The sequence below is a fragment of the Mastacembelus armatus genome, chromosome 13 (assembly GCF_900324485.2).
Source record: "Mastacembelus armatus chromosome 13, fMasArm1.2, whole genome shotgun sequence".
NCBI classification, from domain to species: domain Eukaryota; kingdom Metazoa; phylum Chordata; class Actinopteri; order Synbranchiformes; family Mastacembelidae; genus Mastacembelus; species Mastacembelus armatus.
In genome coordinates this window covers 17,858,192-17,881,033 of record NC_046645.1, presented here as the reverse complement: position 1 = coordinate 17,881,033, position 22,842 = coordinate 17,858,192, and the positions used below count along the sequence as shown (strand labels likewise).

At 39.8% G+C, this 22,842-nt stretch overlaps 1 protein-coding gene across 5 annotated transcripts; it reads left to right on the top strand.

The window, feature by feature from the left end:
- Window positions 1-260: 260 nt before the first annotated feature.
- On the top strand, window positions 261-22,060 carry LOC113125383 (kinase suppressor of Ras 1-like). Of its 5 annotated transcripts, XM_026298791.2 has the most exons (18): window positions 3,924-4,018; window positions 4,279-4,332; window positions 8,427-8,813; window positions 9,706-9,866; window positions 9,968-10,031; window positions 12,486-12,569; window positions 12,642-12,703; window positions 13,974-14,086; window positions 14,451-14,625; window positions 15,678-15,732; window positions 16,060-16,108; window positions 16,987-17,250; window positions 17,352-17,548; window positions 18,074-18,170; window positions 18,547-18,680; window positions 18,779-18,910; window positions 20,017-20,152; window positions 20,447-22,060. In XM_026298791.2, exons 3-18 carry the CDS (start codon window positions 8,629-8,631, stop codon window positions 20,591-20,593), a joined length of 2,055 nt encoding a protein of 684 aa, XP_026154576.1. In that variant the 5' UTR covers window positions 3,924-4,018; window positions 4,279-4,332; window positions 8,427-8,628; the 3' UTR covers window positions 20,594-22,060. The 5 variants fall into 5 exon arrangements, with proteins under 5 accessions (XP_026154573.1, XP_026154577.1, XP_026154571.1 ...); XM_026298788.2 differs by lacking the exons at window positions 3,924-4,018; window positions 4,279-4,332 and adding an exon at window positions 261-752; XM_026298792.2 differs by lacking the exon at window positions 4,279-4,332 and having other exon boundaries at window positions 3,881-4,018; window positions 14,454-14,625.
- The last annotated feature ends 782 nt before the right edge of the window (window positions 22,061-22,842 follow it).

Below are 22,842 nucleotides of genomic sequence, written 5' to 3'. Positions count from 1 at the left end.
CTTTACTTTCAGGGATGAAAAAGCAGCCACACCAGCATATAGAGCATCTCTGGTCCTGTTTTGTTCACCCCTCTCTTTCTGACTTTCCTCCAATGTTTGAATCATTTTGTGAATGTCCATCATTGTCTTCTGTCTTGTCTGAAAGCAGGCCCTTCTCATGTAATTTGAATGTATATTGTTTTTGCAAAGACCTGCAGGGGCTGAGCCTTCCATACTGTAACATGAATGCCACTGACCACTAAAAATCTTTAAGGCCTAGGTTGCCTGAATGTTAAGTTGAGAGGACCAGTAAGGTGCTGCAGTGTGTTGGTTGGAAAGAGTCCCGTAGTATTTTGAATAACACCAGTCATACTGCTTTGTGAGATGAGCACTGTTCCAAACTAGAATGTGTTGAGTCAGCTGCACAGCAAGTCTCTGTCCCTCCCAGTGTGCTATTTATACACACCCAAACCAGTCTCTGCACATACCAGCACACACAGGCAGATTTTTACCTGACACTGTTCAGGATGAAGTGGACTTACAGAGCTGGTGCTGCTACTCTGCTGCCTGTTACACCTCCTGTGTCTTTTTTAATGATCTTCAGCCTGGCATTCTTGACATTAAAAAAGCAAGTACCTTGACAGTAAAACTAAAGAAAAAATTCTATGTAGACATCATACTTTCCACCACTGAACTCAACACCATGTAGTCCCATCCATCCATCTGCCGGTATCTGCTGGAGCCTACCCCAGCTCTCAGGGGGAAGGGCAGGGGTATGTATGTACTTTGTTTTTCTGCATTGTAAAATGAAAGAGTCATTTTGTGAACTGTGAGTCATGCTGTAGGAATGTTTGGTCACTGAAGAGAATAAGATCATGTCATAGGTGACATGGTTGCTGTCAGTTTTGGTTCACCACATCTGCGCAAGCTCTGTAAGCATTTACATGTGTATGGCAGGGTGGGTGAGTGACTGGTGTACTCTGAAATTTACTGAAATTTTACAGGTGCATTTCAATAACTTAGAATATCATCAAAGAGCTGATCTAGTTCAGTAAAATCAATTCAAAAAGTGAAACTAATATAGATTCATTACACTAATCAGCTACTGGGCTACAGTAATATGTGAGCAGCATGTTTATACATGACTGTGTTTTTGAGAATTGTGTATACAAATAAAAGTAGACCCTTCACAGAATGATGTATTGCTCTTATCTGTACAATCAAAACAGAGTTTACGTTCTTTTCGCCGTTACCAGGACAAGATGCCACAAAACGCAGCAGCGCGTTCGTGAAGTTATTTACTTAGCCTGGCACCTTTATAAGGGATGTGTGTATAACGATTTAGTAGATCACTTCCCTCCAAACCGTACTGGCCTGTGCTCTTAGCGTCAACTCAAGCACGAGAACATGGCTGCTGTTATAGCCCAAGCAGAGGAAGAGGACTCCTACACATCTGAGCACCAGGAGTAGGAAAAGTATTCTGATAGACAGCTACAGCTCCAACTACACTGAGGTCAGAACCAAGTTCTGTGGACGAGCTGGTGGCCCGGATGAGAGACTTTTTGGATGGACAGCAAAGGTGAGATGAGGGCCTCCTGACAGCTAAAGGAGCTAAGAGCCGCACTGCCACAAGCCACTCAGCCAGGTGTGGGCTCTACTAGGCCACCAGGCCCACCAAAACCAGCGGAGGTCACTGACCACCTGGACAGTTATTCCCAGATTAGGGTTGCCAACACCAGTACCGTGCTGACAGCATTAGCACCTCTGCCTATGTGCTTAAATCTGGCAGCATGACCCACTGACCTGAGCCATCAAGGCCAGAAGTGCGCCACTACAGTGACCATAAGATTCCCCAGTTCCAGGTGGGGAAGGATATCAAGAACTACCTCCTATGCTTTGAGCAGATTGCCAAGACCACTCACCTTGGCCAGAGAGTGAGTGGGCCTGCCGGCTTGTGCCATTACTCACCGGGAAGGCGTTGGAGGTCTACACAACAATGGATGAGGACCGAGCCCACTTCTATGATGACCTCCGTGCTGTACTCCTGGCCAAATTCAACATCTCTCCAGAGACCTACTGGCAGCAGATCTGGGCCAATGTGGTGCCATCTGAATGGCCTATATTGGCGTTGGATCCGGCCAGATCAGCGCACCAAGGAGGAGATTGGTGAGGCCATTGTCCTGGAGCAGGTGCTACGCGGTCTAGGTCTGTAAAGGAACATGAGCCCACTGACAGACTGACCGCTGCCAAGCTCCCCCTTCAGTATATCAACGCTCAGACGGGAGGTTACACCCCAGTGGTTCCAGCCGTCAGTCTACGTCACAGTTCAGACCCACAACCAGGTCTAACCAAGAGCATCCAGGAAACTCCGGCCGTGCACCCACTGCACCTATAGAGCAAAGCACAGATAAGGGGCTTATTTGTTACTATTGCCAACAGCTAGGTTACAAAGCTTCTCTGTGACAGGACAGGACTTCTCTGTGCCAATGGGTACTGTAGACTATGGCAAATGGGAAAATATTTTGTGTGTACATGGGGACCAGCATTCCTACCTTATGGCAGATATGAATGTAGTTGCAGATGGACAATCCTAATTGACAATGTGAGGCTACCACTGGGCCTGGCCAGCTGGTACCATTGATTGTGCTGCAATTCGCATTGTGGCTCCACTTACAGCCATAACAGCGAAGGACCAGAGGAACCCTGTGGGCTGGCCTGAGGCCTGTGAGACTGCCTTAAGGATTTTCACCTGTCATGAGAAGTCCTGACTGGTGACCCAGGGAAAGAACAGCCAGTGCTCTACTTGAGTCGCAAGCTGTTGTCACAAGAGACCACTGTGGAGAAAGAAGGCCTAGCCATTGGAGCGCACTGGAACGTTGGTGGGAGTTCGACCTGGAGACTGACCACCGTGCCCTGACCTGGATAAACTCAATGAAGGACAACAACATCCGCTGGTACCTCTCTCCAGCTGTTCAAGTACAAAGTTCTCCATCGAGTCAGGAAGACCACTGTTGTGGCAGACTTTCTCTCCAGGTAGCCGCATATCGTCAACCTCCTCTAATGCTCACTCAACGGGCTCTCATGCACCTTTTCCTCTGCCTTACGCTCGCCTGCAGCAGATGCAAGTCCTGACAATGTGCAGAGTCAATTAAGTTGAAGTAATTTTTAGAAAATGTTTTAATAAAGGTTTAAAACACTAATGGTATAAGTTGTACCATTAGTGCACATTATTTAAAAAGGTAGCCAAAGGGTAAAAATAAAAATAAATCAATAGATTAATTGAAAAAATAATTTGATTTGTTGACTAATAAAATTTTAAAAAACCCATAAATAAATAAATAAATAAATAAATCAATAAAGTCAGCTGCAGCCCTAGTTGCCAGTGGTGGCCACAACATTACAACTGGCTTCAAACTGGCTGAAACTGAAAAGTAGCTTTAAACTGCTACGTTCTTAATGACTTGCAGAACAAACTTGGTTCAGTTTGTTGAACGGGCACAAACAGACTATGAGGAAAAGGAGTCATACCCCCCCAAGATGGCTATCAACTAGGACATAATTACAACTCCTGTGGATAAAATGTCTTTAATATACAAATAAAAAGGCATCTGGCAACATTCTAGACAAACTGAAATGGGTGAAATGCATGTATGTCAGCGCTAAAGGCTGCGCTTGTTTCACAAAAACCATGTCATGTATTTGCTGAGCAATAACAATAATAAAATCCAACAATAAATGACTATTTTTTTCCCACAGAGAATTAAACTTCCAATGGTAAATGACCACCTTTGTACCTTTGTACCATGCTTTCTATTGGTATAGCAGGAAGAGATATTGACTTCCTGTCTGGAAAGGCTTGAGAGAGAGAAAGAAGGGGATAGGATATTTAGGAAGGAGGGAGGAGAAAACTGTGTTACAACTAGGAGGAGGAAATCTGTCTGTTTTCTAACCGACTGCTGCACTTATGGATTATTCTGTAACATTGCCTGGAGTATGAGAGCAGGAGCGTCACTGTTCTGTAACTATTGTCTACCACATGGTAATGTATAATAGTAAGTCTACTGTAACTCAATATGAAGTCAGTTTTGGTCTGTGTATGTATTGTGTTTGTTCTTGTGTATTTTATGGCTTACATAGAGACATATATCCAAACCTGTTAACATGAAAATTATCTATTTGTTATGTGTGTAAAAAAAAATAGTAGTAATTAATGTCAAATTCAGATTCTATATTTTGGTAGAGGAGTGGCTGTTTTCTGTGTGGTTTACTTTCATTAGGCCAAAGTTTCTCCTCCTTTAGTGCTGTTCCTTTCTGGCTTTCGTCACAACGCAGGCATGCCCAGGCACTGCCCAGGTATCCACATGTTTGTATTTTGTATAACAGTATGTGCTCTGCAAAGAGTTTCTCTTTCTGTTTTTTCAACCTCTATTTTTATGGAAGGGGTGTTAACAGGAAACAATTCTTATTTTCTAGAAAAAAAAATTACATTTATGTTCATTTATGTTGAGGCTGTCAGATGAGTTAACAGTTCAATGAAGATTATTTAATCCTCCTGCCTTGCCAGTAAGAGCTCTTCTTGACCCCTGTAATTTTCACTGAAATATCAGGTGCTCCATTTTGGCACTAGAAATTTTTACTCATTTCAGCGTACTTTTCCAGACGTTTGACTGTGTTAAGATGAAAAGGGTAACTTCATAGATTTTGTAAATCAGAGTGTTGCATTAATAAACTGTGGAATTAGAAAAGTACAATCATCAGAACCACCATAGACTGTTACAGCTTGAGGCATTACCTGCCTCTACGCTTTTTTTGCTGAAGGAGGTGATAGAGTTTTAGCCGTAGAGCTAGTAAGGCCTAATCTGTAAAGGCTAGAGTTAACATGCCCCACATGCAGTTTTGCAACTTTGGTTATGAATTTAAATTAAGTTATTTTTAATTTGGTGAACATATCAGCATAGCTTTTCCTAGAACTGTGAAATTCTAAGGTCTCTGCATTAATATTGTTGAGCACCTCTACACTGTTTGCTGTCGTACTGGCGAGAAGGATGCAGTCTTATGCAGCTGTGCCTCCAGACACAGAGCCACAGACACCAGCAGACACCAAACGATACCAGCAACTCAGGAGTAAAGAGGGGACATGCACATTGTGCAAAGGACAAAAAAAAGAACAGCCAGCCAGTCATTTGTTGGGGTAGACATACATGCAAAGAGCAGACGGAAGTGATATTCTGCAAGTCCTACTGGAAAGACTTAACACACACAATAATATGCTGATATAGTCCATATAAAACTCCATAAAAGACAGAAACTAAGCTTTCTATGCACAGGCCTGTGTAAAGGGTTAATGGGGCCTCTTGGTTGTCAACAGTAAAAATCAATGTTACTAATCTTTGACATATTCAAAATTGTGATAAAAGGTAAAAGAAAAAAAAAAGCCCACAGTCACTCTTTATATTTAAAAGAAGTCCGTTTCTGTGTTTTTCCCCCAAAACCATGACATCACTTATGAAATTGGTATTTAACAAGTAAAATCTTGGATTTTTTAAAACATTTAGGTTTGCTCAGAACTGGAGCACTTATACAAAAATCCAAATTATGCAAAGTTGAAGAAATATTTATCTGCTATATTTTTACAGCAGTTTGTTTTAGAGGATGTTTAATTTAACTAAATCATACATTTTAAATACAGTCATTCCTTGGGTTACAACATTAATTGGTTCGAGAAGATACATTGAATTTTGATATAACCCTAACCCCTCGAAAAAAAAAAAAACACCAAAAAATATAAAACATGAACTCAACCCAAAACAAACATATAGCTACAGAGAGACAAAAACCTAACGTACATATGTATAAAAATTCATGTATAAAAATGATGAAATTTTAATGTAATTTTACCTGTCGACCAAAGTAGCCCCATAGTTTCAGCAATAATCTCAACTTTCTGACCTTCTTCATATGTCTTCATCACGTTCAGTTTCTTTTCCAGTGTAACCATATTATATTTATTTTCATGGGCATCAACTTTTTGGGGGCCCATGGCTAAAACACGTTTCACACAGCATGGAGAAATGTCTTGTGCACAGCACAAGCATGCACATGTCTGACATGTGATGCACAACCAATTTGTAGTGTTCGCAGTGTATCAATACATTTGTGTTATTATAGGGCTAGAAATTTTCTATTTTTATCTATTTTCTTTCCTCTTATTTCGGTTAGTCGACGTGGTCTGTGCCATAAATCAACGTCACTTGATGTATCCTGGACTATGATTTACTCTCTAAAACATGACGTGAGTCTGAGTTTGATGTAATCAGAAAATGGTGTAAGCTGAGGTGTGACTGTAATTAAATAATTTGGAGGTGGCTGTTGCACTGCTTTTAATTGAAATTATCTGAAAATTCCAGCTATGATTTAACACCTGTGCAATAGTCATGTTAATTTGTATGCAAACATTACATAATAGAAATTATTTGGACACTCCAATGTGGCTTTTGAGATCCAATAGCAAAACTAAGGTAGAAGCTTTCGAATTTTTGCTGGCATCGATTGTCAGTCTTTACATAAATTGAGCAAAGACCCTCCAAGGCTGGAGACTGAATACTGACTGGTGAACAGAACACAGTGGCAGACATCAGAGAGCATCTCAACATGAAGAACTGGACAGCACCAGGCCCAGATGTGATCCTAGCCTACTGGCTGAAGAAGCTAACTTCACTCCATCAACACCTAAGAACCAAAAGAACCAGCTGCTAGTGGATGGGACCCACCCTGAATGGTTAACCGAAGGAAGGACAGCAGAACTGGGCAGCCATCTGCCTAGACCATTTGGGATGAGTGGATAGAGGAGAGAGAAAAGAACAGCAACACTAAACAACAATAAGAGGAGGAAGACGAGAGCGGGGACAGGCAGGGCATATATGGAACACCATAAAGAAGTGGTCGGCATAGTGAACATAAACATCTGTGCAGAGTATGGGCTGGAAGTCCCAAGATCAAAGTGACAATCGACCTCGAAGGTGGTTGAGGATGACTAGGCTAAGGTCCTGTGGAACTTCCAGATACAGACTGACAAACTGATAATGGCTAACCAATCAGACGTAGTAGAGGTGGACAAAGAGAACAAAGCTGCATTAATAGATGTAGCAATTAATAGATGTAGCAATCCCAAATGCTAGCAACATCAGCGAAAAGGAGCGTAAGAAATGAGAAAATATCAAGGTTTGAAAGAAGGGCTAGAAAAGATGTGGAAGGTGAAGGCAACAGTGGTCCCTGTGGGAAACCTGGGGCTTAAAAATCATGTCTGCACAATGTGCAAGAAAATGATATGTTGATTCTGTTCAGTTTTTTCTTTTAATTAAGCAATAATTAAAAGAACAAAGAGTATATTTAATAGGATCAATAAGCAGTAGCATTAAGAGTAACATTATTGTTAAAGATAGGAAAAGAAGAAAATTCAGTCACAGCAGCAAATAAGTCACAAAATAAAAAAAGGATGAGAGTAGAATACCTTATTTTTCCTTGGATGAGGAGTGAAACGTTCCAACCTAAAAACTAGAAGACCAATTGCCATACTCAACCTCTAGATAACTTCACCTGGACGACCTAGAATCTTACAATCTCACAGACTTATATGTGCAGTATAGAGTAATTTTGTCGAGAAGTCACTAATGTTGATGGCACCGTTGTCAATTGAAGATAATATCTGTAGTGGACCTACACACACAGAGTGTGGCTGTCTGGTAAGCAAATAGCTCACCTCCAGCTCACACCAACGAAAATCCTCAGGACAACCCTGCAACAGCCAGAAGGAGAACGATTTAAGGAGACGTCTCTCCTGGAAACCCGCCTGCAGACTGCAGTTAGACCAGCTCAGTAAACTCGAGGTCAGACATCAGTGTGCTTACCAACGCTAGATTCCCATGATGCAGGTGCCTATCACCTCTCTCTTACGCTTACCTGTGCCTGTGCTTGCCTATGCCTCTCGCGGCCCTTTGTGATTACAGAAGTGGTTGGTTGATGGGAACTTGTAGGTGTCCTGAGCGGAGTGTTAGTAGAATGGGGGTGGACTGTGGAACGTGTGTCTCAGGGGTGTCTAAAGTCCACTATGAGCTCCTTGGGCTTCACTGAGTTGATCTGAAGATTGTTCTGCAGGCACTAGTCCACAAAATCCTAGATCAGTTCGCTCTACTACGATGATCAGAGAACTTTTGCAGGAAACAGTAGAGTGAGTACATGAGAACAATCTGCAGTATACTGTAGATTGTTCTCCATGGTACCCTTGTATTGCAGGTTACCATGTCAGGCATACATTCTTCTACCTGGATACTGGTGGCAATCTTGATTTTAAACTCTTGAAACCCATAATGATCCTTAATCATTCCAATCATATTTTTGTAAATTGTAATATTATGTATTGCACTTGTGACCTTACTCTTTCACTGTAGGCGGTAACCCAAGACCTGACTCAGACTCCTCCAACTCTGAGTCCCAACAGGACAATGATGCGTTTTCTCCCGTGAGGTCCCACTACAGCTCTGGTAGCCCTCCTGCCCACTAGCATCCTAGCAGTACCCACAGCCATTCCAGCCATTCCATATCAGTGGAACCTTATTCAGATGACTCCGGATCTTACTATCAGCTGAGAAAATGACTGACAAATTCACCATGGAACCAAGCACCACTCCAGCCACTCAGTGCTCAAAGACTCGTACTGCCAAGCCATCCAGCGCACCACCACTACCTTCCCGCAAACTGCTACAGCTACCCAATGCCACAAGAAGTAAGAGTCATGAGTCACAGCTGGCCAACACTGAAGATCCTGCTATACACAGGTGGGTTTTAGAATTAGTACTATAGTCATGTCTGTATGACTCCATTAGAACTTAAATTGCACTGTCAACTTTACACACATTTATGCATATGTGTTAAAACTAGTGGTGTAGAGATTAATCAATATGTATCGAAAAATCGATATATGGCTGTATCAGCTCAAAACCACAGATACAAATTAAACGTTTCGCAAAATGGGTTTAAAAATCGATATTGGTGGAATGTGTTGGTATATAAATTGGTAAAATATGAAAATGTAACTGGTTTCACTGCATTATGTTTTTCCCTAAAAAAAAACGAGTGGTATGAGCTAATTCAACATTGGGTGATAATATTATTGTGGATTTATAATGGAATAAAATGAACCTGGTCAAAAGTGACTGGGAACACTATGAGAGTTGGCGGAAATGAACACAACAGGAGGGTTAATAACACAAAAGCGTTTAAAAACTGTTGCTTTAATATGTACGAGTCACAAATAGATGGAACATGGTCACAGGAGCACATGGTGTGAGAAAAAGGTACAAATATTTGCCCTAGTAATATACAGTATATTGGAAATGATATAAATTGGGTGCACAGGAATAGAAAAAGTGATGTGTATAAAGTGTAATGTGCACCTTTGTTTCACACCACGAACGGCTCACGTTCGCAACCCATCAGAGGCCTTTTTGTGTGGAGTTTGCATGTAAATGATGTTGAATAATTTTCAGCATATACCATCAAAATGTGTGCAGTAGAGGGTTAATATACAACATAAGGTGTCGCTGTCCAAATGAAATGGAACTTCAAAGCCAATCAGTCTCCAAATCTGCATGTCTTTTTCCTTAGTCACAGACTGAAATTGATTGCGGTGTCAAAGAAATTACAGTAGTTTTTTGTCTCTCCTTGCAGAATATTTAGGAAAAACAAAGTATTGGCTGTTGCTCAAAACAATGGCGGTGAAAATGATCATAAAGGCTCAGCACTGCGGTCACAGTTTCTGTCTGTGCAAACACCTGGCCCTCTCCCAGCCTCAGCTTCATACATACCTGCGACCCCAGTCCTACTGGAGAGTGAGTCCTCATAGTGAACTTCTGCACTGTTCTGTGATTGTATTTCATTTACCCTCTTGTTGTTCTTTTTTGATACAGTACATTCTTATTGTTTTTTACAGGTGTATATACACACAAAAGTTCACCTCAGTCAATGAGAGACATTGGCCTAACTGTAACACACAGGTGAGTTGAGATGATCAATATAGTCCTAGTATTAAAATTGTTTAGAATATTGACAAATAGCGACATTTTTTAGTCCGTGCTATGTGTGAGAGGCTGGCCCAGGTCCAGCTGCAGACAGCACAGAGCATGCCTGAGCAGAGCATGTCTGATTGCCTGATTACAGACAACAGATATTTTATTAGGAAGGAGGGTGGGGACAAATACACAGGGAGAACTAGCTCAGGGCAACTGAAGTCATGGAATAATTCCCAAACCAGCAAAGTGCCCAAGTGAGTTTATTGTTAACCTGTAAAACTGATAACTAAAGACTGACTGACCCTGAAAAAGGACAAGACTTGGAGATTGTTCATGTTAAAAGCGATTAATTGCCACTGGCTAACCATGAGGGTATCTCCTCTGAGTATTGATTTTTATCATGTTTTTTTTTTTTAAATCGAAAGCTCCATCTATTCCGGTTTTTAAGACTTAAAACACATTTTTATTCTTGGCTTTTACTGACGTAATTTATTAGATTATTAATAATTTATTAGTGTTATCTTGGCTTTTAATTTGTGTTTTACTTTATCCGTCACTCTATATTATGATTGTCTTGTACAGCACTTTTGGTCAGTGTAGCTGAATTTAAATGTGCTCTATAAATAAAATGTACTTACTTTCTAGTTAAACAAATGATATGATGCAAGCACAGCAACAGTGAGACCAGAGAACAGTATCGTATGGTAGCATATAGAGGCTAGTGAGTGACTTTATTTTGTTGTTAAAAACATGAGAATACACTGTTATCATCATCTGTGCATATTTTTGAGCTGAGCAAATGGCAAAAGCCAGTTGTAGAAAGAGTTGTGGGCTTGGGACTGGCATTGAGAAAGCCTGTCCCATTGCAGATAAGTGGCTGTGATTCCAGTCTCATTTACAGCCAGAGTAAAAGAATCCCTTTTGCAGATCCCCGTTCCAGACCCAAATTCTTTCGCTAAGAAAGGAGTGGGTCTGACTGGTCAGAATAATAAGCTAGGGTCTCATTTATAAAACTGTGTCAGTGACACTTTTTTTTTTTGAGGGTAAGTAATTTAGTGGTTGTTCAAACTTTGATATATTGTAGGCACTGGCACGCAGAGTCGATCCTCAGGAAGGTGGAAGCAGTAAAAAGGACACTAAAAAAAAAAGAAGAAAAAATTTTCCAAAAAAAATGTTTTTGTACAGATGAACTTATTTAACATCTGTACAATATATATATATATATATATTTATTTATTTATTTTTTCCTCTTTTTTGTTTTAGTGCCTTTTTTACTGCTTCCGCCTTCTGTAGTGAGAGCAGGGAGCAGGTGGAGAAAAATCTAGAGAGGTGGAGGTTTGCTCTGGAAAGGAGAAGAAAAAAGTGAAAAGAAAAGAAGTATAGAGACGTGTGCAAGCAGGTTGGAATGGGTGGAGGAAAGTGTCAGGTGTGATGTGTGACAAAAGAGTGTCAGCAAGAATGAAAGGAAAGGTGGACAAGATAGTGGTGAGACCAGCAATGTTGTCTGGTTTAGAGACAGTGGCACTGAGAAAAAGACAGGAGGCAGAGCTGGAGGTAGCAGAGCTGAAGATGTTGAGGTTCTCTCTGGGAGTGACGAGGATGGATAGGATCAGGAATGAGGACATCAGAGGGACAGCTCATGTTAGATGTTTTGGAGAAAAAGCCAGGGAAGCCAGATTGAGATGGTTTGGACATGTTCAGAGGAGGGACAGTGAATACATTGGTAAAAGGATGCTGAGGTTAGAGCTGCCAGGAAGGAGGCCTAGAGGAAGACCAAAGAGGAGGTTCTTGGATGTAGTGAAGGAGGACATGAGGATAGTTGGTGTGGGTGAGGAGGATACAGAGGATAGGGTTGAATGGAGGCAGATGATTCACTGTGGCGACCCCTGAAGGGAGCAGCCGAAAGGAAAAGAAGAAGAAGAAGATGTTAAACTTATTCATGAAACTACGTGTATTTAAATCAGTATTCATCTTTCTACAATATTCTCTCTGTCTCCCAGCAGCGGTCAGCCTGCTCCTTTGCTTTTCAAAGACAACCTTGAATTCATTTTCCCTCCTCAGTTCTTGAAGCCTTTTTAGCACTTTAGCACTTCATTTCAGGACACTCCACTCCAAACAAAGTATAAAATTCAAAATTTATTCTGCGAAACAACATTAGAGATTGGGACTGGCACTGACCATTGCTGGGTCACCAGCATTCTGAGGCCCCCCCCCCCTCGCTTCTGATTGCTGTTCAGCTAGTCAGGATCTTTAAGGGCAGGGGTAGTTGGAAAACAATCAGGGTCAGCAGAGCTCAGTGATAATCAATCAATACAATCGAAGTTACACACTAACCACAATTCATTCAATCCATTCAGTAGTTTTCTCTGTTTATGTTAGAGGATAATGTCATTATGGTAAATATTTTTGTTTCTTTCTCTGTTCCTCTGTGATTTATAGGTTTTCAACAAGGTCCTGGCTGTCAGAAACATGCCAAGTGTGTCGCAAGAACATGATGTTTGGTGTGAAATGCAAACACTGCAAGTAAGTGATTTATAAACATAACCTCCCCATTCTATTTGATTAGTACAACTAGTGCATATCATTTATTCACAGGTTAAAGTGCCACAACAAATGCACCAAAGATGCTCCCTCATGTCGGATATCATTTCTCACATGTAAGCATTGTTCACTGATTTTTTTTTCTTTCACTTTTTCTCTTTCTAAATTGACTGGCACTTTACAATAGTTTATTTGAAATATGTGCACAATTCGGTGCTCTCAAAGATGTGATATTTCAGTTTTTCCTTTTTAATAAATTAACAGACATTTCTAAAATTCTGCTTCATTTTGTCATTATGTGATAGTGAATGTAGATGGAGAAAAAATTGTACTACTCAACCTACAGAATTGAAAACACTGAAAATACTTTCTGCACTGTGTATAGTAACTGTAAAACCAGAAATCGCGACAAATAATTAGACAGAGATGGGTTCTTTTCCGTATCTTCAGATTTTAATGCAAAACGTACAAATTAAATGTGAGCAACTGCCCACAACTGGACTACAAGTTGGTTTTATATCTGCAATCCCATCATCTGATACACAATTGAAAACTTGTGTATGTGTGGAAACATTTAACCACAAATACAATGAATTTGACTGTGGAATAGCAGTGATTTAATCATATGGTCACAGTGCATGCTAAGGTGAGTAATCTACTTTTTGGTGTGAACAGTTAAAATTTTGAGTTTTTGTGTGTTCACAGGAAAGACAAAGACATTTTAGATTTGGTGATTTTTTTTTTGAGAAGCTTCTCATCAAACCAAACAAAATAACAGCAGTTTTTGAGGAAACTGTGCAGTTTGACAGTCACACAAATGATCTGTTGTTGTAAATGTTGTTATTTTAACTTGAACAATAGTGTATCATGCAATGCTGTTTCTTTTGCACAGCGATACCCACGATGATTTACAGGAAATCCAGACACCACACGCTGCATCATTTGCTTTTAGAGTTAAAAGAGTGGGTCTGTGAGGAATAATGAAGTATATTGAGGTAGATTCAAAAGTAGTAAATTTTCTAGCATAGATCGAGATGGCTGCCTTGGTTCTGCATTCTGCAATGCTTTGCTTGTTTTTCTGTTTTCTGCAACAGAAAACAGTGGTATCAGGGGTACCACTTTCTAGACTGTTCTGCTTGTTTTCCAACTACACTTGTCCTTGTAGCTTTTGATTGGATGGACACACCTGAGCCAGGTAATTAGCAGGTAATGAGGGCATGGATAGATGGAAAACAACCAGTGGCCCTCAAGGACGGTTTGATAGTGGAACTTGTGAAAATAATGGGTGAAATGTGGTTGTGACGTTATGACAGACCCAACCAGCGCTCCTGTCTACCCATGTAAACCAATCTCCATTTACCAGCAATGTTTTAATCTGACTTCTAGTGACAAGGATGCGCAGGGCAGAATCAGTTCCATCAGACATCAATAATCGGATTTATCACACAGGAGAGATCCCACTACAAAGTGGCACTTTACCAAAAGGAACAACTAAAAGGGTAAGTTAATATTTTTCATGTTATAAAAGGGGGCAGCACTGTTGCCTCACAGCAAGAAGGTCCTGGGTTTGCAACCTGTCAGGAAGGTTTCTGTCTGGAGTCTGCATGTTCTACCTGTGCTTGCTCCAGTTTCCTTCCACAGTCCAAAAAAACATGTATTTTATGACAAAAAGGGCCTAAAATGTCTAAATTGTCCATAGGAGTGAGAGGGACTGTATGAGATTGTTTCTGTGTCCAGGGTGTACACCTGACCTTTCAGCCAAAGTGAGCTCCAGCAGATCCCTGTATCCCTGGTTAGGAATAAGGGGGATAATGGATGGAAATAATTTTCAGGAAATAAATGTGTATTGAAATTGTGTGTTAGCAGGATCTTCCCCACACAAATCAGCTGGACTCCAGCAGTAATGTATCATCAGCCACGTCCTCCACACCGTCCTCTCCAGCACATTTCCAGCAGAGTAACCCCCCAAGTGTCAGCAGCACCCCCCCATTCGACCAGTCACTGCAGAACTCCCAAAACAACCACTTCCACTTTCCAGGTAAGAACTCTGTCACTTGTACTTGTACAAACATTGCACAGAAATAAATGTCTAAGAAACAGTTTATTCAAATGTTTAAGTTGAGGCAACGATCAGAACATTCCTAAGAGAAAGCAGGGGAGGATGGCATAGGTACAAAGCGTAGCACTGTCACACCAAAAGCTTGAGTTTGCTTCCAGTCTGACGTCTGCCCAAGACACGTAAGACACGTATGTCAATTTTTTAGTTTTTATTCTCTCTTCATTAATTATTATTGTTACACAGACAGAAGCGAAACAGTCATGTAGGGAAGGGAGATGGGAAAAGGAGAGAGAGAAGAGGAGAGAGGTGCTCAGTGCATAATGGGAAGTCCTCAGGCAGTTTAGGCCTATAACAGCATAACTAAGTAATAGTTCACATGTTCTATACTCTGTAATAAAATTCTGTGGTCAGTGCTGTCAAATGCATAAGCTATACAGAGATGAGTCCATTGTCTGAGGCTAAGAAGACTGTTGGTGACTTCTACTCGTGCTGTCTCTGTACTATTATTGAAAATTAGTTAATTCCTGTGAAAGAAGGTCTTATAGACCGCAAGGCCCTTTTCTCCGTATGTATTCATACCACCAGTAGGAAGACTGAAGTAATGTCATGTAAGCAATGTGAATTGTTCATGTCTCACTGAATTTTGCTTTGTAGCATAGTTTTGTGTAAGTTTTTTTTCCCTGCCAAATAGCTGTTTTCGGTGGCTGCCAGTGCAGCATTTTCTGAAGTTAGTCTTTGACAAATAAACATAAATGTATGTCACTCATAGTTCCTATTGCACTGGAAAAGTGCAAAGCTAAATAAAATCCTTGAAAACAGCATTCTGAACAGGTCTCAGTAATGTTAATAGGAAAGGGCCCAGAGGTGTGAATTTGAGTGTTTGTGTGTGTCAACGCAATGTCAGCTAGGATTGTGTCCAGTCCCTCATGACCCTGAGTTGGACTAAGCAATATGAATTCATTTCTGTATGAAATCTAGCAACGGTGAGTATTTATCACTTTAGTAGTAACTGAAATTGTATTTTCCAACAGATGTTCCTGTTTCCTCATATACTGCAGTTCAACATTCTGCCAAATATGAATATGGGTAAGAGACAACATTAATAATATGCTACATATTATTATTGTAACTAATAATAATACACTGTGGGCAAATTCACCACCCTTTCATTCTGTTTGAGATGAAAACAGCCACTAAAATAAACTCTGAAATTTCTTCAACTTTGCTGAGTTACATATTCTGATTTTCTGACACACACACACGCACGCACGCACGCACACACACACACACACACACACACACACACACACACTCACACACTCTCTTGCAGGCTCAGCTTCATGTGACAGATGTGGGCATATTGGCATATAATATTATTTTGTCAGTTGCTAATTCTTGTGGTTTTTCTCTCAGAGTTTCACATGTGGATGTGCCTGAGACAAAACTCCCAGCAGCAGGACAGGTGAGTACTGTCACTGGCATTCCCATTCCAAAAGACTCAAAAATGCATATGATGGATAAACCTATTGTAAGATGAGATTTATTTTTATTTCTGTACTTTGTCGATAAGTCATTTTATTCAGTATATGAGATATTTAATTCCTCAATTTTTGAGTGTGGTAGATAGGACGTTGTTTTGTCCCACAGTGGAGGGAGGTCATTAAAGTACACCTCGGAATGGGGGAAAAAAGAAGAAGTTTTCCCCGTGCTTTTTTGATACCCACGCTATGATATTCATTGTAGTACCACTGGGCATACAACAAACCCAACTTAACTATTACACTATCGTTACACTGAGAAATTAATCGAACATTGATTTTCGATTCTTAATCACGCGCATGCGCACCTTCGCCCCTCCATAAGCCCGAACTCTCTCAGCCTATACTGTCAGTGAAACAAGTGTATGTGGTGTCTGGTGGCATTTTAAAATCAGCGTGAGTGAAGATGGCAGAAAGAGAGGAGCTACAGAAGTCTGTGGTCAACAAAAGAGGTAGAAGCAATTCTGTTGTTTGGGAACAGTTTGGATTGGAAGAAGCAGACGTGGATCAAAAACATATGTGCAAGATTTGCTACACGGTGGCGTCGACACCGCTATTTATACATTTGAATATATTTTATATTATTTGATTTAAGGAGAATTCATTGTTTTGTTCAATAAATGCAACATATTTGCAAAGTCAATGATAGTGTAAAATAATCGTGATTATGATTTTTTCCATAATTGAGCAGCTTTACTATGGAAAAAATGCATATAAAAAAATTCTACCCAGTTTGCCCATTCTGCTCAATATGTACATTTAAAAAGTGTTTTTCAACTTTCTTTGTTTTCCTTCCTTCCAGGAGGAGGCAGTGGAAGACTTCCCAGCTAAAGATAAGAAACCAATTGGCCAGTGTGACAGGGAAACAAACATTTCCACTGAGGACCCTGATGAGGATGGTCTTGAAGACCTGCCTTCTTCCACATACTACTGTGGGGCTGCTGGAGGGAACACGTGGGGCCATTGGAGGGGTAAGATCTCTCGTAAAGCCAGCCAGACTAGTGTCTACCTGCAGGAATGGGACATTCCGTATGAGCAGCTGCAGCTGGGAGAGCTTATTGGCAAGGTAAACACAGAATTTTGATACAGACACAAAAGATATCGGTATAAAAAACATAAAATATCAACATTTGGGTCCAACATAGCTGACACATTTGACTTGACCAGGGTCGCTGGGGGAAGGTGCATAAGGGTCGCTGGCATGGTGAAGTGGCTATCCGCCTAATGGAAATTGATGGCAACAACCAGGATCATCTCAAGGTCTTCAAGAAGGAAGTGATGAACTACAGGCAGACGAGGCATGAGAATGTTGTTCTCTTCATGGGCGCCTGCATGGCTCCACCTCACCTCGCCATCATCACCAGGTACAGCTGCATGACTCAAGACAGACTCCAAAATCTTAATTCTGCATGTTTCTAATTTCCAGTCTAATTCCAGTAACAAATGTTATTTTAACATACATTTAAAGGGAAAATTGGCTAAAAAGTTGATTACAACTTGGGTCTACTTGCCTGTCAACCCCAGTGTAATCGCAGTCTGCAGGAGAGTGACACAAAGGGCATAGTGACATTGACATAGTTTACACTTGTCTTTGTCCCTAAAAACATACAGTAGACAAATAAACTGTGGAGCAGTCTGGTCAGTAAGTTATGAGTTAAGGTGTTAAAAAATGCAAATCAAAGTTTATGGTGACAGAATATCATGATCTTGTTTTTTCTAGGATTGCCAACTATACCTTTAAATGACCATTAATGTAGCAATAAATTACTCCTTTAAAATTCAGTTTAATATTGTTTTGCTTTTTTTCTTTGGTGACATCTTTTATAAGGTTCAGATGTTGATTTATGAATTCTATTTTATTGAAAGTATGTTATATGTTTCCTCTTCAGTTTCTGTAAAGGTTTGCCTCTATATTCTGTTATAAGAGAAAGAGGTCATCTGCTAGATGTCAATAAAACCAGACAAATTGCACAGGAGATTGTAAAGGTAAGAAACCTGTAAATGAAGCTGTGTGATATAGATATAACCTGCCAAAAAAATGAAAAAATAAATATTTTTATTGTCAGATTGATATTCTGATAATTTATCAAATCTATGAAATAAAATACCACATTAAGTTCTTGTTAAGGTATAGGTTAGTCAGATAATTTCAGTTAAGAGACACGTGACGAAAATGTGCTGGACATCATTTGGTACATCATTTGGCTGGTACAAAGAAACAAAGAGTCATATTCACACCTAGTCACACCTATGGGCAATTAAGACATAAAACATGAAATTATAACACCCCCCCCCCCCCCCCGCAACTTCCTCTGTAAATCTTAGAAAGGTCTTGTGTTTAGTAAATTCATCTCTTTTACAGGGAATGGGTTATCTTCATGCCAAAGGTATTGTTCACAAGGATCTGAAGTCTAAGAATGTGTTCTGTGACACAAACAGGGTGGTCATTACAGACTTTGGCCTGTTTGGCATGTCTGGAGTGGTACAAGAAGGCAGGTAGGAGTGAAATTGTTGAAATAAAAATGTACATCTGTTTCTCTTATAACATGGTTCTTGTCATCATAGGTATTGTGCATGTTTGTCTGTGTCTTTAGAAGAAAAAACATGTTACACATACCCCAGGGCTGGATCTACTACCTGGCTCCAGAGATTGTTCAAAAGATGAGCCCACAGGTTGATGAGGACAAGCTGCCCTTTTCCAAAGCTGCTGACATTTATGCATTTGGGTATTGATTAATGATTGATTGAATACACTATCACATATCCTGCTCGGGTTATACTTTTTTCCCATTTTATATATCACGTAATCTATATCTTACATTTGGATTATATATACACTACTAGTCAAAAGATTTAGAACACCCCAGTTTTTCCAGTTTTTATTTTACAATATTACAAATTCAAGCAGTTTAAGTCCAGTGAATAACTTGAATGGTATAACTATACTTGGTGAAAAAAGTATAGGATATAAAAAGCTGAAAAATAATTTACATATCAAAGTTATACAAAAGGCATTTGAAGTAATGAGTTAACTTACAGCTGCTCTGCAGCAATAGAAGTAAATTAGGCCTTGAAAGTTGGTGCTGACAATTCCCACAGGGGTTCCAACTTTTAGTGATTACTCTAGACTTCAACCTCATTGCTGGTTTGAGATGAATTAGACGGAAGTGCAACACATTCATGGGAACTTCTGTAAAAGTGTTGGAAAGAACTTTCCAAACGATATTTGATATCTGTTGTAAAGAGAATACCATGAGTGTGTTCAGCTCTTATGTAGTTGTGCTTATAAATTGAAATACTCCTGTCTGACAATTTGAGAAATACTGGGTATTTTTAAAAACTATAAATGATCAGTCAGAAAAGACTCTTTATTCTTTATACTTTATTCTTCTTTATAAGAAAAGTGGTCTAATAGCATGTTTAATAATTGCACTTATTATGATAACAGGAAACACTTCAAAATAAGACACACACACAGAAAACACAGATAATACGTGACATGGTCAGCTATATTTAGTTATACTTCTCAAATGGTGTAGGGGTAAGTAAATTTATAAAAATAAAATATTATATATATATATATATATATATATATATATACATAAAAATATGGCTAACTTTGCAGATTAAATTTTGTTTGATTGTTGTTTAATGAATAAATTATTCCATCATTTATTTTCTATGCCCAGTTTATTTGTTTTATTTTTTAATTTCAGACTAGGCCTACATTGAGACATTAAACTGCATACATTTTAATACAAACTGGGAAAATTGAGGTGTTCTAAAACTAAGAATCCACGAGTTCTGTAACATTTACATATTTGTGTTTCAGCACTATCTGGTATGAACTGCAGGTGAGAGACTGGCCTATCATCAACCAGCCTGTGGAAGCTAAAATCTGGCTAGTAGGTAGCAGTGAGGGCATTCAGAAGGTGCTAGCAGATGCCACCCTGGGCAAGGAGGTCACGGTGAGTCTGCTACATTTATTGCACTGTGGACAATTAGTATTGTGGGCGCAGCTAGTGGCTGTGGCTGCAGTTGGAGCTTGGCCCTACATCTGTTTTTTCCTTATATTAACTTTAGATTAACTATTACATGACAATTGTAAAGGATTACTTCCAATATGTTTGCATTATATTTACTATATTATTGACATTAAAGTGATGGCGTATCATACCTGGTGATGCATTCACAACTTAGGTTGTAAACTAGTGAACAGCCACCACCTCTATCATGTACTAATTATCTTTCTATCTCAACAGGAGATTCTGTCTGTCTGCTGGTTGGCCAAGGCAGACCACCGGCCAACTTTCACCCAGTTGGCACTAATGCTGGAAAGACTTCCCAAACTGAACCGCAGACTCTCACATCCAGGACACTTCCAGAAGACAACTGAGTACATATCATAGCATCCATCATCTAGAATTTAGAATCACCAATCAGCCTGACATACAGGTTTTTGGACTGTAGGAGGGAACCAGAAAACCCATGCAAGAATGAGGAGAACATGCAAACTCCACAGAGAAAGGTCCCTGTCAGGTTTCAGACCAGGAACCTTCTGGCTGTGAGGCAACAGCGCTAACCACTCATCCACTGTGCTGCCGTCATATTATAGCAAGAGATGTATATTTATGACTCAGGGTGAACACAACACCATTTACACTAACGTTTATAAATGAAGTGCACACCATTTTATATAGTCAATAAATACAACAATTAGGCTTCCTAATTGGGCCTTTTATTTTGTGGTTATTTCCTGTGTTTCTGTGTTTTAGTCCCTGGTAGCTTTATGGTCATATTATCATTGATTATTTTCACGTTGGTCACGTTCCCTGGTTTTCTCCTCCCGTTTGGTCTTTCCTTGTCTGTGTGTATGTATGATGAGGCAATAAGGTGATGAGTTTCACCTGTTTCCCATCTGCTCATTATGTGAGCACTATTTAAGACAGTATCTTGTATCACCTCATTGTTGGATTGTACTGTGACCTTACTCCCACAGTACTGCTACAGTGTGCAAATCAGTCATCTTGCCATTCCCCATGTGTTTTCCTGTGTTCTTTGTTTTTTGGGCGGCGCATATTTCCTGTTCACCAAGTTAACTCAACAGGAATAACTCCTTGTTTCCTCTCACTCCTGTGTTTCCTGGTTCCTGTTTCTCTGTGGATTGTCAAGCTCTCCTGAGTCTCCTTTTGGTTCCTGTGTTCTATGTTCCTGTTTCCCTTCTTCATCTAGTTCTCTGTTTCCTAGTCCTGCTCCTGTGTTCCTGGATTTCCCTGTGTAAATACCTTGATTTGAGTTTTTCCTTTTTGTTGTGCTTAATAAAGTCGTCAGCCTGCAAGCTTGGGTCCAGATTCAAAATAATGGACTAATATGTGACAGTGGGAGAATTTATGTGCCATAAGTTTGAAAAACATTGTGCTAGGTCCTTTCATTTAACACTTTGTTTCTTTCAATAGTGTAGGCTACAGATGAAAAAGTGGTGGATGTGACTAGATTTTATATTCATTTACATGCAATGCAACGGGCCAAAAGCACCTGGCAGCAGCTCAAAGTAAAATACAATAAAATATACCCTGTAGGAATAAGGAAAGCATATGCTACTGTATAAGCTCATTGTTATAACCACATTTGGCTTAAGCATATTTGACACATTAAGGGAATAAAACATTAGTCACCAATTTTATTTCAGCATTCAATACCTTTCACACTATGCAGTTTCAACATTTTCACCTGCAAATCATTACAATCAACATTTTAAGCAGCTTTTAATTTAATTTCCTCATTTCAACTTTATTTTAGACATGCCAATTTAAATCTTCCCTTGTGGCCCTAATACTCATATTTTGAGATCTGACAGGATTTAATGTGACAAAAGAGGTGTAGCCTATAGATTTTATTCTGGATAAATCCATTGTGTACATGTAAGACTGCTGTCTATACTGTCTGATTGATCAGAAAAGTAAAATCATGCTGGTAAAGATAAATTACTGACTACTGTCTAACTTTTATCTGCGTCTCTTCACACAAACTTCTGAAAATGAATACACTCCAATCAGCACTTCAGTATGAACTGTATGAATGCAGAATTGAAATGGCCTGTCTGACAGCTTCTGCAGACTCACCGTGAGGGAGAGAATGAGAGGTCTGGTTTAGCAATACCTTGACACTAAACAGTGTCAGAAACAGCATCAGCTGATGTGAACTACACCTCGCAAAAAAAAAAAAAAAAAATCTCAGACCTATGATCAAGAGTTATGTAGCTGGAAATGGTTACAGAGAAATCTCAAACTTTAGATATTCATCAGACCTCAGTTAGAGACGATTTTGTATTCTCCATAGAATTGGACACCCAAGATCCTTCCAAAGGTACAACACAGCATCATCCATTTCTCTTATATTAGCTTCTCTTCATTGGCTCCCTGTAAAATCCAGAATAGAATTTAAAATCCTTCTTCTCACATACAAATCCCTTCATGATCAAGCTCCTTCATACCTTAAAGACCTCATAGTACCATATTATCCCAATAGAGCACTTCACTCTCAGAGTGCAGGTCTACTTGTGGTTTCCAGAGTTTCCAAAAGCAGAATGGGAGGCAGAGCCTTTAGCTATCAAGCTCCTCTCCTGTGGAACCAGCTCCCAGTCTGGGTTCAGGAGGCA